Below are 17,076 nucleotides of genomic sequence, written 5' to 3' on the forward strand. Positions count from 1 at the left end.
GTCCCCTCAAAGACCTCGCTGAGGCATAGTCTGCCATGGGGACACCGGGTGGCCAGAGGTGAGGCAGGCAAGGACTCATGATGCCTCACAGAAAAGCCTAAGTGCAAATCCTCAGCAGTGACCTTGGCCAGGGCAAGGGAACTGACTGAACCCTCTCCCTGCTTCCCTCAAAAGCTGCTGCTAAGTCGCTTCAGTCGTCTTCGACTCTGTGCGAGGGACAAAGTGAGCATCTGGGCCGAGGAGACCAAGAGGGAAAGTCTTGATATGGAAACTGGCTCACGTCAGCTACGAAAAATACACAGTATGCTTATGGGCACTACTCAAGCAGGGATTACTTAAAAAAGAGTAGGAAGAGGGGTCTGTCACCTGGTTCAGAGGATATGAGTCGGGGTCTGAAGAGGGACGGGGAAGAGGGGCAAATACCAGTGAGGGTCAAGCTGGTGCACCAACGGGCCCAGGTGAGTGAGGAGACAGATTGTGAACAGGTCATGGGGTTACCCAGATAATTGAGGCCCATGCGTCAACGGGAGGCAGGTGGGCAGAAGGCCAGAAACAAAAAGGAAGAGCCCGGGAACGGGGAAAGAGAGAAGAGGCGGTCATAGCCCAGGGCCCGGCGAAGTCGAGGTCCTGTGGGGAGAGAGGTCGGTGACGGTCGTCGCAAAATCTTCGTGATGAGAGACGCTGAGCAAGACAAGCCCGGTAGCTTCTCGCCGAATCAGCGCCCCGCCCACAAAGTCCTTAAAGCCCCGCCCCAAGCGCCTCGCGCATCCCGGGCGCTGAGTTCCGTTTCGTCGCGCGGCCCTATAGTTCCGGCTGCTGCGAGCGGGCGGAAAGTTTTTGCGGACGGACTGGGTCGGTGATGGGCACCGGGTCAGTGGAGGAGGCCGGAGTGCTTAGGCTGCTTTTGATTGTTTGTTAGAGCTGCAGGAGAAGGGGTCCGCGGCGGGGAACAGCGCGGGGCCAACGCCCGGCTTTTCTGCTGCCTGGGTGCCAATTCTGCGCCTCTCTTCGTTGTGCGGCGCTGGAGCTCCGCACAAGCACACCATTTCGGCCCCCTGCCCCAGGCCCCCTTCGCCTCCTCTTCTCATAAGAAAGACTTCTAGATCTCAAAAAATTTTGAGTGATTTTTAAGGTAAAAACACAACCCCAAGCAGACGCGATCCAAATCCAGGAGTTCTGTATTTCCAGGTTGGCACTGGAGAGGTGAAGTTCTAACTGAAAAAGGTGGAGGGACTCAACCGGGCAAGGGATGCCAGGCCAACAGAGAAACTTAAGAGTGGGTTAGTGGATCCCTAGAAATTCGAGTGGAATCACGCCTTAAGAGCGGTAAGAATCAGTTCTTTATGAATAAGCTAATTGTCTCCTTCTGGTAAGAATTAAAAATATGTAGCTGATGGAGATGGCCACATCAAGGGGCTAAGAGCTTTTCTCAAGAGTAGACTGTTCTGGAGAAAAGAGGGCTACCAGTTGTCTTAAGCATCGTTTGTAAACACTACTTATGACAAGTGTGGGGATGGGGTGAAAGGTAAGAATCAACCCAAGAGAGACATAACGTGTTTTCACAGAATTACTGGACTTTGTGGGGAGGGATTTTTTTCCTTTTAATCAGGCCTAGGCTGCTTGAGTGAACCATTCTTCAAGAATATTCACTTCAGTCTTTTACTCCTGTGCTTACAACCTGAGTTCTGAATTGATTTCCTATGACTCTGCTATTGTTAAGGAGGTATGTTTGGGGGTGGACACACGCGCATCAGTCGGAAGAGCCAGCTCCAGAGGTGCCTTCCTAGAAGGCAAGACTGTAGACTGTAGTCACCCATTACAGCAGATTTCATGAGCTGGATGGAAACGCTTTCTTATATATGATCTAAATCTGTGTCCCCTGATTCTCATTCTCCTAAGAGATGAGGTCAGTACTGCTCATCCCCAACTTGCATTAACTTTCATAAAGGCCTCTATGCTTGAGTGGGAATACCATAGGAGGTGGATAAACTCTGTGTAGGCAGAGGCATAGGAGTTCCTGATACCTCTGCGTGAAGGAGGAGAGGAGGAAGTGTGTTTCTGGTGTGCAGAGTTAAAAATTGTAATGTGTTTTGCCAAAAACTAATGTTACAGCTGGTGCTGAGAGGTAGTTCACTAGTAATTATCAAGTTTTGTCAAGTACATACAATGTGGCAATTGTGGGAAAGTCTTTTGTTCCTTTTTTTTTTTTTTCCACACTGCCTGTGGAATCTTAATTCCCGGACCAGAGATAGAACCCACGTCCCCTGCAATGGAAGCCGGGAATCTTAACCACTGGACCACCAGGGAGGTTCTGATGTGATAGGTTCTTCAGAGACACTGATGGGCAAGAACTCACACTGCCCCTGCTCCTGTTGAGCTTGTGGCCTAATGTAGTGTAGTTGAACCAGGATTGCACAGAACCTCACTTCTTGAACAACACAGCTGAGATCCAAAATGGGTCTGGAAAGATGAGTAGATGAAATAGTACTAAGTTGATAAGCCTCAGTGCATGCATTTGACTCTCGAAGAAACTCTCTGAGCCTGTTAACTTTGGACACAGTTTTAACAAGCTGGATTACCTGGCTTTCTAGCTCATAGTCGCCAAAAGCCCAAAATTGAAAAGAAGGATGATTACAGAGACAAGTAGAATGCAAACTGAGGGTCCAAAAATTGGTTATGAAGAGGAGGCATCAAAACACAACAGCCTAGATCCCTTGAGTAAAAGGCAATGTTTCTGGGTTTGTTCTACATAATACTTGTTCCATGGGACCTTAACTGATGATCAGAGAAGGATTAAATGGGAAATAGAGAGTTAGCAACTTAAACTGAATTCTTTGCTGTAGAGTTTCTGTGTCTTTTGTGTTTATTTTTGGCTGTGCTAGGTCTTTGTTACTGTGTGGGCTTTTTTCTAGTTGCAGCAAGTGGGAGCCCCTCTTTGTTGCAGTGCCAGGGCTTCTCATTGCGGTGGCTTCTCTTATTGCAGAGCAAGACTCTGGGGCACGTGGGCTTCAGTAGTTGTGGTTCCTGGCTTTTGGGCACAGGCTCAATAGTTGTAGCACATGGGCTTAGTTGCTCTGTGTTGTGTGGGATCTGCCTAGACCAGAGCTTGCACCCATGTCTCCCACTTTGGCAGGTGCATTCTTTACCACTGAGCCACCAGGGAAGCCCTCAGTGTCTTTAGTAAGACCTGAACTCATTTGTCTTGGAACATCCGTCCAGGAGAGTGTTTTGCAGCACACACTTGGAAGAATGGTAGTGTAAATTAAAACATCAGGGCAGCAATGTGCTGGGCAGTATTAATGTTTATAGTTGTGTTGAATGCATGAGGCATTACTGTATTTGAAATGTATCTAGGCCATTATGTGGTAAAAAGGCTTTTCCTACTTAACCTGAGCCCCTGATCCCCCTTTATAACATTGTTTCTGTGACCCCTAATGTCCTGAATTCCCAACAGCCTTTTTACAAATAGAATTTGAGAATATCACATATTTGCAGTTGGACACTGTACTAAAACATGCAGTGTTTTGAAGTAAGTTCCAAAAAGAACTTAAGTGAACATTAAATTTCTAACTTATTTATGTCCATCTTGAGACTTCTCTAATTGAATATACGCAGTATGATTTTTATGAAGTTGTAATCAGTATATACATATAGTCCTATGACCTGCTTTTCTCAGTTGCTGATACTTTATATAAATATTTCTGATATTGATGTGTGTCATTTATTTATAACTATATGATATTTCACTGTGTGACTAGACTATAGTTTTCTTAATAATAGAGTGGCAGCAGCAAGAGCAGGTCTATATATCTGTAAACTTTTTTATTTCTGAGTACAGAAATGTTTTCTTCATACTGATTCTCAATTCATAATTTTAAAGAGCTTTTTGTTTTCTCTTTTTCCATTTTGACTTTCACGCAGTTTCATGAGATAATGCCAGCTGTCATACATATCCTTTTGTATTATTATTTATTTTATTTATTTGTGGCTGTCCTGGGTCTTTGTGGCAGTACACAGGCTTTCTCTAGTTGCAATGGGCTCAGCAGTTGCAGCTCAATAGTTGCAGTGCTTGGGCTTAGTCACCCCTGGGCATGTGGAATCTTCCCAGACCAGGGATCAAACCTATGTCCCCCTGCATTGGCAGGAGGCTTCTTTAACACTAGAACCACTAGGGAAGCCCCCTGTCATACATATTCTTTAAGTTTGTTCTTTTCCTTCATATTTAAAACACTGTTGCTGATGTGTCTATAATGAGTACTGCTGAGGCAACTGGTTGCTTCTGCCATGCTTAATGATTTCCTGCTTTGTCTAGTTTGGACTATAACTTTACTAGCCCTTTCACTGTATATTTTGCATTCAGTTTTTTTAATGAGGACATCAAGCAAAGAGGTAATTCAGCAAACTCTTGCCCAAATACTGCTGTATTGAGTAGGATAGTGATGGTGCCCCCAAAAATGGTTGATTGTCAAAAAACACCACAAGACAACTAGAAATGTTCTAGAAATGTTCTTTAGTAAATTAAGTGTTGGAGAGGTCATGTAGGAATGTTTGTTATTTTAAGTTGTATGACATTTGAAAATCTTCAACTCAGGGGCTACTTGAATTTAATATTTTGTTTTATTTTATTTTTACTAGAGGTAACTTAAGATGATCCTTGATTTATAGCCATTTAGTGGGTGATTCTAGGAGTGGTCCTCATACAGAGGACCTAGATCAGCAAAGCTGCTTGCTTCCCTCTGATGTCCCTGCAGATTTGCCCTTACCTCAACTTGATGGGGTTTGCCTTCACTTATTTCTAGCAAGTTTGGTTAAAATTATGATGAAAAGTAAAGAATCTGCCTGCAACATCGGAGACCCAGGTTCGATCCTTGTATTGGGAAGATCCCCTGGAGAAGGGAATGGCAACCCACTCCAGATTATTGCCTGGAGAATTCCATGGACAGAGGAGCCTGACAGGTCCACAAAGTTGTAAATAGTCAGACATGACTGAGCGAATAACACACACACACGCGCGATGAAAAAAACGCGTTTTTTTCCATGACATGAAAGACCTAATCATGTTTGTTTTCTGCAGCATTTCTCTATAGCTTTCTGTCTGCATTCGGATTGGGAATACCAGGATCGCTTTATCATGCCTACAGTGGTGGTAATGGACGTATCTCTTTCCATGACCCGACCTGTGTCTGTCGAGGGGTCCGAGGAATATCAGCGCAAGCACCTGGCAGCCCATGGTTTGACAATGCTGTTTGAGCACATGGCCACAAATTACAAGCTTGAGTTTACAGCTCTGGTGGTTTTTTCATCCCTCTGGGAGTTGATGGTTCCCTTCACAAGAGATTATAACACCCTACAGGTACTAAAAGGAATGAGTTATTGTATGTACAGGGCCCAAATTTATAGGAAGGAAAGCAGTGTTATCATACTGCACTGAATATTTATAACTGGAATTGCTTAATGATAAGTCTCTGAGTATACTATTCTGAATATAACTATAAAAAAAAGGATTATAACCAGTAGGCCCTCAGCCTTTGGTAGAGCTCTGAGTTAGAGCTGTGAGTTGTTGCCGTAGCCACCTCTTGCTTTTCTGAAATTCTCTGTGGGAGAATTGTTCCCTAAGTTTCAGGATCTTTAGGTTCAACACTACTATTTTCTACTTTTCTATAAACTTGAGCTGAAAAATAGCCGTTCCTTACAAAAGCCTTCATTCTAGAGTAATTCAGGAGTATATTTCCTCCCCAACAAATAGCCTTTGATTTACAGATGCCAAGAAATCCTCATTTTAAAACTGATTGACCAGTGTTATCTTCCAAAGGTTTGTCTATGATATGCCAAAGAATTTACTTTCTGGCAGTATCTCTAAATTATTAATATTCCCAACAATGCCTTGCGCAGTTCCTTGCAGATAGGGAGCAGCAGTCAGTGTTTGTGAAATTAAAATGAACAATTTAATAATTGCTAGGCAGTTTAGAAATTCAGGATCAGTGTAGTTTGCTTTTTAAATATAAGTAATAAAATTTTGTTAAATCACTTATTATCTCACTTTTTTAAAAAGTGACTCAAAGTTTTGTTTTTTTTTAATTGCACCAGATTTCTTATAAGTAAGCAAACTAAGGACCTTGGATGTTTAGTAGTTTGAAATGTAAAGAATTGCTATATAGATAGTGCAGAGTGATGATTAAAACCAGGAGTCTTAGAGTCTGACTGACTGGGTTCAAATCTAGATTCTGCCGCTTGGGCATAAGACCTGGGAAAATTACCTAATCATTTTATACCTTAGTTTCCTCACTTTAAAAATAGGTTAATCATCTACAACTTACAGGATGTTATCATGATTAAATGCATGTAAAATGCCTAAGATGGTGGTAATATTCAGTAAATTTTCCATTATTTTTGTTGATGTGCTTAAACATTTTTCATTTTAACTATTCTGTCAAGATCATTTACAAAAATACAAACTTGATGGGCTATTCAGTCTCACCTGATGAGAGAACAAAATAAAGGGAAGCTCTTTTTTATCACCCTTTACAGTTGAAGAAGTCTGTTTTACCAATTTTCTTTAAAGAAGTGTACTTTGGGCTCTTGGAAATGCAGGGTCCCCTGTGTGATATTCATGCTTTGAACAGTTTATGTTTTTTTCTAGTAACAAATGAAAACAATAAAGAATAATGAAGAATTTTTTCTTTCATTCAATCAGGAAGCACTAAGTAATATGGATGATTATGATAAAACCTGCTTGGAGTCTGCGTTAGTTGGTGTTTGCAATATTGTTCAGCAAGAATGGGGTGGCGCAATTCCTTGTCAGGTAAAAGATTAATTCTTTTTCTTTGCCCTAAGTTAAAAGCATTAACCACTGAGGTGCTTCAGTTTTCTTCAGGCTCTAACATAGCATGCATTGTAATTCCCACAAACTATCTCATATGCCATTGGTATCTTTTAAAAGAAGACACCAAATCAACACCAGTATACTCAGAAAGCAGTGCAATTATGTGTTAAGGAAAGCATCTTCCAAGTAAATTGACTTATTGAAAGCTGGTATTATTTGTATAAAGTACAGAGGGCTCGCAGTGGAATTTTAGAACATTCTCTGAAAGGGATGATTATAATTCTGAGTGATAGAATTGTAAACGTGTACAATATAGTCTGTCTGCATTATTCCAGTGTAGCATTTATTCAGCACACTTTTAACCTTCTCAACTATTGACTCGTCTAAAAAGTGAGGTGTATCAATGTCATAAAATCAGTTGCCCTTTCCTTCGAGTCCACAATAGGTCTACGTTAGCATCAAATCAGAGCAGAGTTGTAGCAATTGAGCATTTGCCATAAAGAGGTACTTTGAGAAGTGGTTTATTTTAAAGAAGAAAACAGTAAAGTTGCTACAGGGAAAATCATAATAGTCTACAACAGGAGTCAGGAAACTTTCTGTATTTTAGCCTTTGCAGGTCTGTGGCAGCTCCTCAGCTCTGTTGTAGCATAGAAACAGCCATAGGTAAATAAATGAGTGTGGCTCTGTTCCAGTAAACTTTGCTTATAGAAATAGTCAGTGGACCATAGTATATGATTTTTTACTATAGGGTCAAATACAGAATTCCTCAGTAGTGTCAGTAGCATCAGTGATATTTGGTTTATAAATAAATATAAGATGTAGCTGCCTACAATCTACGATCTACCCGAATCTACAATTGGAAAGATTAGGGGTTGACCTAAGTAAAGCATGAAGGAATATGAGAAGCGATGGAACTGGTCTGTATCTTGATTGTAAAAGTGGTTACATCGCTGAACGCACTTGTTGGAACTCATAGAACTATATACAGATAAGGGTGAGTTTTATTGCATGTAAATTGTATCTCAGTAAACCCAGCTTCTTCTTAAGCTTTTTTCTCTTTTCTTACCATAAAACCATTACTACTTCTTCAGTGTTTGAAGAAACTCAGAAAGTATGTAAGAGCCAGACCTTGTGCACCATGCAAACTTGTGCCTTTTAATGTTTTCTTCTTCCTTTGCAAAAAGGAAGAATCTGAATTTGAGATACACTGTACCCTGAGGGCAAGGAGCTGGGCCTGGATCCACTTAGACTTGCTTGGTGAGTTTTGGGGTGAACCAGGTCCAAAACACAGTGGAAGTTATTAGTGATTGTTTTTATAATCAGTTACTATCAAATGGATTTGTTTTAATATGGAATATTTTTAGCCAATTTTTTAGAAAGCTGGACTATGTCGTCAATAGCTGAATAAATCTGTTTCATTTGGACATTACAAAAAATATTTCATTATCACATAGCATCTGAAAAGGCTAATGGCAGAAGTAAATCATTAGATAGCAGCTGTTGGTACCTGGAAGAGGATATGCCTTGCCTGCCTTCCCAAGAGATGACATCTCTCCAGGGGACCTCTAATAAGCATTCTTGGGCTTTAAAAGTAAGTGCCAGTCTTGACGGACTTCCCAGGTGGTAAAGAATCCTCCTGCCAATGCAGAAGACCTGGGTTCGATCCCCTGGTGGGGAAGATCCCCTGGACGAGAAAATGGCAACTCACTTCAGTATTCTTGCCTGGAGAATCCCATGGACAGGGGAGCTTGGCAGGCCACAGTCTTTGGTGTCATAAAGAGTCAGACATAAGTGAATACACGTGTGTGCACATGTGAATCTTGGCACTTCACATGGTACAACCACCTAATACTGCCTTACTGGCCTGTTATTGTCAAGTTACTAGACTAGGTTAGGGAGCAAAAATAATCCTCCTCTGGATTGCTTGCGAAGTCCACCCTGCACAGGATCACTTGGAAGCAATGAGAAAAATGAAAATGATCTGTAACTAACCTCTATTGTTAGTATGTTTTGAAGTCTTTTAAACATCATAGGTTGATTAAGAATGCATTTCAGGACTTCCCAGGTGGTGCAGTTGGTGAAGAATCCACCTGCCAATGTAGGAGACATAAGAGATGTGGGTTCAATCCCTAGGTTTGAAAGATCCCCTGGAAGAGGGAATGGCAACCCACTCCAGTGTTCTTGCCTGGAAAATTGTGTGGACAGAGGAACCTGGCACGTTACAGTCCATGGGGTCAAAAGAGTCTAACACGACTGAGCGCACATACACACTGGTAGTACAGTGGATAAGAATTCACCTGCCAGTGCAGGGGACGCAGGTTCAATCCCTGGTCTGGGAACATCCCAAATGCCATTGAGCAACCAGGCCCATGTGCCGCAACTACTGAAGCACTCACACCTGGAACCTGTGCTCTGCAACAAGAGAAGCCCCTGCTCACCACAACTAGAGAAAGCCCGCACAGCAACAAAGACCCAGCACAGCCAATAAATAAATAGTTTTTAAATAGTGCATTTTAAAAGTCATGTCTATATATGGTAAATAAATACATGTTTAAAGGAGTTGTCATTTTAGTTGACCAGGGGTAGATAAAGTTTGTCATCTTTGAAAATAAAGTATCCTGAATCAGTCTTCAGACCTCTGTGCTGATACCTCCTAGGGACACACGTAAATTCTTATGCCATTTTTGACAGCAGCGCCTTAGGTGCCAACTCCTCGTCTGAGAAGTAGGAGTCTAGTTTTAATACAGTTAAGTAAGAATTGGTTATGAGTGGTTTTGTCCTTTTTTTAAGTGTTCACAGATAGGTGCTTTTCTTTAAAGGTTTGACTAGGTAAAATACAGTAAAATGCGTAGATCTTAAGTGTACAGTTTATTGATTTTTAACAAATGTATACACCTACGTAACTGCTGTTCCAGTTAAGCTATAGAACATTTCCATTAGCCTACAATTTCCTCATGCCCCTTCCTACCCAGTATCTCCCTACATTCCCTGTTTGATTTATCTTAGTTTTGTTTTACCTGTTCTAGAACTTCACATATATATGTATAGAATCATACAATGTGTCTGTCATCTTTCACTTGACAAAATGTTATTGAGATTTATTCACATCTTTGCTTGTATCCCTGCAGAGGTGCATTTTTCAGTGCAAATGTAATTCGGGAGAAATGCAAACATTGCCGAATGAGACTGCTGTAATAAATATGTTATTTCATGGACAAAGCTCCTCTCACTCTTTGCAAACAGGTTGTTCTGGTGACAGATGGCTGTCTTGGCATCGGTAGAGGGTCTCTGCGGCACTCCTTGGCTACTCACAACCAACGCAGCGAGAGCAACAGGTTTCCGCTACCTTTTCCTTTTCCATCTAAGTTGTACATCATGTGCATGGCGAATCTGGAGGAGGTAATGCTTTGTACTAAGTTCTTTTTAGTTTGATTAGATATGTTTTGGGACTCAGTTTAATTTTTAATGCATTCCACTAATATTGCATTACGTATACAGGCATGCCTCAGAGATATTGCAGGATGTTCCAGACCACCACCACGAAGTGGGAATTGCATTGAAGCGGGAATCACAATAAAGCAATTTGCATTAATTTCTTGTTTTCCCAGTGCATATAAAAGTTCTGTTTATACTTTATTGTAATCTGTTAAGTGTACAATAGCATTAAGTCTAAAAAAAAAAAATCTACATACCTTATTTTAAAAATATTTTATTGCCAAAGAATGCTAACTATCATCTGAGCCTTCAGCGAGTTGTAATCTTTTTGCTTGTGGAGGGTTTGAAATATTGGGAGAATTACCAGAATGTGACATAGAGACAAAGTGAGTAAATGCTGTTGGAAGGATGGGGCCAATAAAATTGCTTGACACCGGTTTGCCACAAACCTTCAATTTGTTTAAAAAAAAAAAGGCAGTATCTGCGAAGCTCAATAAATGAGGTATGCCTGTACTGTCACATCGACCTGCATTGTTTCAGCTGAGACTGATTACTAATTATATTTGAAAAGACTTTCTGTCTCAAATGCTCTCTGAAAGCACAGTGTTGCCCCATCTCAAGAGACATAGCAGGAGTTGTTATCCATCCTACTTCCCACAAAGATCCTTCGCATGCTGAAGAGTCAAAATGTTCTTTTTGGTGTTCATTGTTTCCCTCAGTTAGGAATTCTTAACATCCATTAAGCTAGGAATGTGGACAAGTATGCTTTTTTTTTGTAAAGTAACATTATTCTGATGAATGTTTTATTAAACTCCACTTCCTGATTTTCCCATTTAGTTTGGAAAGTTATTTAATTTTTCTTCATCTCAGTTTTTCTATCTGTAAAATGTAGATAATGATGGCTTTTACTAAAAGATGTTAGAAATATTTGGAATGGAAGCTGGTCTGTGAATACTAGCTGCAGTCACCTCTGAATCATTGCAAAGCTACTTGAAATAGCTCTACTGGTATAATTTTCTATAACATTCCTTTTGGTAATTTTGAGTCAAACTTGTTTTCCTTCTCACATTGAGTAAAAAAAAAATCATCTCCCTTATGTGACCTTGGTGTGTTGATAATAATGTCTCATTTTATGCCACTTTAAAAGGGTTGTTTTGCTTTCCAGCTTCAGAGCACTGATTCCTTGGATTGCCTTGAACGTCTTATAGATTTAAACAATGGTGAAGGGCAGATTTTTACTATTGATGGTCCCCTGTGCTTGAAAAATGTACAGTCTATGTTTGGGTGAGTATACACATTGAACTTTTTTGCCTTCTTACAATCTATTATTATAATTTGATAGCAAACAATAATATCTAGTTTACTATTTCTAATTGTGTCATTTCATTTTCCCAAGTTGCACATTTTTTCAGATATTATGACTGACAGTAGTGACTTGCAAAAGTTTACTCCCTTTTAAATTAAGCATATCTAAATCTATAATGCCTATAGGTACCGACTTCCTTACATTGACAGCAATTTCAAAGATGAACTTGCTTTGGGGCTTTTCAGAACTGAAATCTCCTCACCAAAAATACCAGATTTTGTTCTCTTTCATGAATGGTCAGATCATAGCTTTGGAATAAACTTGAAGGGAAAACAAAGTTAACATCTTTAAAAAATTTACTTGGAAAAAAGTATGTGTGTCACACTACTCTTCCTATAACAAATCATCATCATATTCTAGAAAGCTGATAGACCTGGCATATACACCTTTCCACGCTGTTCTCAAGTGCGGCCACCTAACCGCTGACGTGCAAGTCTTCCCCAGGCCAGAACCTTTTGTAATAGATGAGGAAATTGATCCTATCCCTAAAGTCATTAATACAGGTAACTTTTTTTTTTTTAAACTTCCTCCCTAGTTCTTCTGTTATCCTTACTTTCTTCTAACTTCTGATTTTCTTCTCCTCTCTCCAGGAGGGCTGTAGAGAAATATACTCAGTATACTTTGGATGGGAGGGTGCGTTGCCTAAGGGTTGGCAGATGAGTGGTCTTCCATGGGGACGTCATGAATTAATCTCCAGTCCTAGATGATTATAACCACTAGAGATTGGAAACCAGAGCCAAATTCACTAGGATTGAAATCCTTGAGGTGGTTCTTTAATAGAGATAGTAAGACTGACTTGAAAGGCATGGAGAGAAGCATGGAAAGCTTTGTAGAAGCTTGAAAGTGAAGTCAGTCAGTCATGTCTGACTCTTTGCAACCCCATGGACTATAGCCTACCAGGCTCCTCCGTCCATGGGATTCTCCAGGCAAGAATACTGGAGTGGGTTGCCATTTCCTTCTCCAGGGGATCTTCCCGACCCAGGGATCGAACCTGGGTCTCCCACATTGGAGGCAGACACTTTAACCTCTGAGCCACCAGAGGCTGACTAGCATCATTATTAAGGTCATGTATGAAGAGCTAGCTTTTAGGCTTATCTGTGTGAGTCTTCCTCTGTGACCCTGGACAAGTCACTTCCTCTAGTTCTTATTGGCTGGGTAAGTAGAATCTCTCAGGTCTCAGCTCTGATATACTGTACCCCTCTAATCCTGCTGCTTGTATTATGACTAAAAGAAAGCAAAGTATATGACTTCTACTTGGCTCATTTTGCTGGTGCTATACTTAGGTTAGATTGGCAAAGCCAAGAATCTAAAGTAACTAGGGTGGTAGAGAAGAGAATTGTCTGATATTGGCAGGTGGACTCCTTGAGTGGTGGGTACATGTTGAACCATCAACTATTTTAGTCACCATATCTCCCTCTGCGCCTGGCATACTGTCTCATGCTCAGTAGACATTCACCAGGTAGCTGTTCAGTCACCAAATGATTAAAATTAAATACAACTGGAGATTCATTTCATTCTTAAATGTATAGATTTTAAGGAGTTTTTGAGGGAAAGGCTGTGCACAAACTCTTCTATTTTCTGGGCCTTTATTTTCTGTACCCGGCTGTCTGAAAGTAGGGCATCCATCTCTTTCTTTGCAACTAGATAGCAATGTGCCAAATGTTTTGTTGCCTTCAAACCAGTTAGACTCCCATCTTTTTTTTGATGAGTAACTTTGAATAGATCTTTTCTTTCAAGAAGCACTTTACTTTCTATGTATCAGATTTCATAAGCAGTGTTTAGGTAGGGAAATCAAATACAATGACTAAGAAGGTTACTGGAAATTTCTCTGAATGGCTCTAATACTTTGCATTTTAAGTCACTAAGAAAATAAGGATAATTGTTTTTTATTTAATGGACTACGTTATATAAACTTTAGTCCAGGATTTTTGTTAAAGCTTATATTTAAACCACTTTAAAACATAGGCCTTTTTCTACTCAAATGAAAAAATATATATAACTGCTTATGCTAATTCATTTGTTAATCAGCTAAAGAAGGTAATGACACCAAAAGTCCAGAGAATCAGATTTCCTGATTATTCAATATAAGAAGTATGGACTCACCATGATCCTGACTTTTTTAAAAAGTTTTTTGAGAATGAGTAAAATGTGAAGGCTTCTTCCAATGAAAAATAATGAATGACTTTGTTTTTCTTCTTTACAGTTTTTAGTGTTTTCTAAGTTTTTATACTAATATCTATCGGAGAAGGCAATGGCACCCCACTCCAGTACTCTTGCCTGGGAAATCCCATGGACGGAGGAGCCTGGTAGACTGCAGTCCATGGGGTTGCTAAGAGTCGGACACGACTGAGCGACTTCACTTTCACTTTTCACTTTCATGCATTGGAGAAGGAAATGGCAACCCACTCCAGTGTTCTTGCCTGGAGAATCCCAGGGACAGAGGAGCCCGGTAGGCTTCCATCTATGGGGTTGCATAGAGTCGGATACGACTCTCTATAATCAGAGAGAAACTTTTAGAGTGTACTTTGGGTTTCAACTTTTTTTTTTTCTTACTAATTTTAAATTTTCAAAAAATACTTTTGGTCTTTAATACAGTTTCTATAAAGCAAAGAAATCATTGTCATATATAGACTGCAATCCTGGTTTTGTAGAAAATATATTTCTCTCAATTTTATTAGTTTATTTTCTTAGTTACTTGAAATGCAAAGTGCTAGAGTCATTCAGAAAAACTTCTAATAACCTTCCTAGTCATCATATTTGAATTCCCCAACTAAACACAGTGTTTATGAAATCCAGTACATAGAAAATAATGTACTTTCCCATAAGATGAATTAATTTTTATTGGCGTATAATTGCTTTACAATGTTGTGTGAGTTTCTGCTGTACAGCAAAGTGAATCAGATATATACATATATGTATGTATATATAAAATATATATAAACACCCCTCTGTTTTAGATTTCCTTTCCATTTAGGTCACCACAGAGCACTGAGTAGAGTTCCCTGTGCTATTCAGTAGCTTCTCATTAGTTATCTGTCTTGTGTACAGTTTCAATGTAGGTATATATCAATCCCAGTCTCCCAGTCGTCCCACCACCAATTCCCCCTTTGGTAACCATAAGTTTGTTTTGTACATCTGTGATTCCATTTCTGCTTGCAAGTAAGTTCATCGATGACATTTTTCTAGATTCCGCATATGAGCAACATTATATGATACTTGTCTTTCTCTTTCTGACTTTCTTCACTCTGTGTAGCAGTCTCTAGGTCCGTCCATATTGCTACAGATGGCGTTATTCCGTTCCTTTTTAAGGCTGAGTGATACTCCACTGCATTTTGGTGCCACATCTTCTTTATCCCTTCCTCTGCCAATGGACATTTCCATGTCCTGGCTAAGTAGTGCTGCACTGAACATCAGGGTGCATGCAACCTTTCAAATTGTGGTTTTCTCCAAATATATGCCCAGGATTAGGGTCTCTGGGTCATGTGGTAGCTCTATTTTTAGTTTTTAAGGAACTTCCATACTGTTCTCCATAGAGAACAGTATTGGCTGTACCAATTTACATTCCCACCAACAATGTAGGAGGGTTTCCTTCTTTCCACATCATCTCCAACATTTATTGTTTGTAACAAATTAATTCTATGTTGATTCCTTCTTTTCAGATTTGGAAATAGTGGGATTTATTGATATAGCAGATATTTCAAGTCCCCCAGTTCTGTCCAGACATCTTGTCCTACCTATAGCACTTAACAAAGGTGAGTTCTCTTCTTCTTCCAGTGATAGATATGAAGTATCTTATTATCTAAAGTTATTCTTAAATGTTAGATAGTAGAATAGCCCATTTTAAAGACTTTGGGGGAAAGGAGTATTTACTAGGTTGGATTTTTTAAAAAATGGAATGTTGCCTAATATATTAAAAACGAATTCTGCTGCTTTGTAACTGGAAAGCACTTGACACATATTTACCGTGTGCTGCTTTGTTAAGCTACAGTGGAAGTCCTCTTTAGAGATGAGAATGCTTGCTTAGTTCCTCATCTTGGGCTCTGTCTTTCCCTGTGGGATCATGCTGGGGAAACCAAAGTCGCTCTTAGAAGGTTGCCTGATGAATGTGGAATGTAGCTTTATAACAGGAGAGACTGCACCTGTTCTCTACTGGTGCTTAGCACACAGCACATACTCAGTAAATACTGTTGAATGAATGAATGAATCCAGGCCCTTGTGAGGCCACATTATTTCAGAATATACTTCTCCAGCAACTGTAGCTACAGCTCCTGAATTCAGCATCTCTCTGGAGAATGTTAGTCTCTAGCACTTTAAACTTATCCTTTTTCGGACCATCTCCTTTATGTTCACCAGCTTTCTCCAAGAAATGTATACAGTCAATCAGGTTTCCCCCTACTAAGTTACGATCACATTCCATTTACTCACGGTCATTTCAGTTGGAGTTTTGGGTATTCCACAATCGTCCATCACATAGACCAAATCTTTGATATGTTCTCATAGATGACTGGTTGTGATCACTGTGTTCATACTTTAGCCTATTGTTCTTGATATTGATAACAACCAGGTTTCCCTTATTTCTAAGGTCTTGTGGGGATTTTGCACACCCATATAAATTGCCAGGGAAGAAAGTGGGCAAAATAAAGAGTTCATGGGGGAGAACAGTGGAAAGAAAAGTATGGGAAGGTAAAATGGAGCCATGTTGTAAGGGCTATTGAATATCAAGCCAGGCAGAGTCTTCCTGTTGAATTAGAAAGTCTTTGAATCAGCTTGAGTAAACGGATGGTTCCAGAAGGAAGTTACCTGAAGGAAGATGCATTCATCTGTCGGCAGAGTGTATGAGAGAAGCTGGAGTTGGAGAAGCGAGTCAAGAAGCTTGTAGAGTAGTCCCTGCTCTTTGGGGTGTCCCATCCACTTGCTGCCTGAAGGCTGTCAGTTGAGAACACTCTTGACATCTCTGAACCTCTGTTTCTGTTTCAGTGGTGCCTAAAATTCCCAGAGAGCATCTAGCTTAGTATTCTAGTAGAAACTATGGAAAACTGATTTTTTGTGTAACAGTTTTGCTGAAATATAATTCATATACCAAATACTTCACTCATTTAAAGTGTACAATTCAGGAGTATTTAGTGTATTTACAGAGTTATGCAACCATAACCACAGTTTTTGAATCAGAATTTTAGAATTTTCACTACCTCAAAAAGAAACCTTTTAGCTGTCAATCCCTAACCTTCCATCTCTCTTAGCTTCAGGTAACCACTGATATCCTTTCTATCTGTATAGATTTGCTTATTCTGGATGTTTCCTATAAATGGAATTCATATAATATGTGAAAACTGAATTTTATATGGACATAGGAAAACCAGAATATGAGTTTTTCTTCCTTGTTATAATATTCCTTTATAATTCTGTGTACTCTCCTTCCAAGGTTAGGAGCAGCCAAGAGTGCAATTGGAGC

The 17,076-nt window shown here is 40.0% G+C and overlaps 1 protein-coding gene across 1 annotated transcript in view; it reads left to right on the plus strand.

Annotated features, from left to right (window-relative positions):
- Window positions 1–1,236: 1,236 nt before the first annotated feature.
- INTS14 (integrator complex subunit 14) overlaps window positions 1,237–17,076 on the plus strand; it is a 31,628-nt gene continuing 15,788 nt past the window's right edge. Inside the window, exons 1-7 of the mRNA XM_068964953.1 lie at window positions 1,237–1,326; window positions 5,075–5,353; window positions 6,695–6,802; window positions 10,067–10,222; window positions 11,424–11,542; window positions 11,985–12,127; window positions 15,284–15,376. Of these exons, the coding sequence (XP_068821054.1) occupies window positions 5,132–5,353; window positions 6,695–6,802; window positions 10,067–10,222; window positions 11,424–11,542; window positions 11,985–12,127; window positions 15,284–15,376 (841 nt within the window). The 5' untranslated portion in view covers window positions 1,237–1,326; window positions 5,075–5,131. The remainder of the gene's footprint in view (window positions 1,327–5,074; window positions 5,354–6,694; window positions 6,803–10,066; window positions 10,223–11,423; window positions 11,543–11,984; window positions 12,128–15,283; window positions 15,377–17,076) is intronic.

The sequence above is a fragment of the Capricornis sumatraensis genome, chromosome 2 (genome assembly GCF_032405125.1).
Source record: "Capricornis sumatraensis isolate serow.1 chromosome 2, serow.2, whole genome shotgun sequence".
In the NCBI taxonomy this organism is placed as follows: Eukaryota; Metazoa; Chordata; class Mammalia; order Artiodactyla; family Bovidae; genus Capricornis; species Capricornis sumatraensis.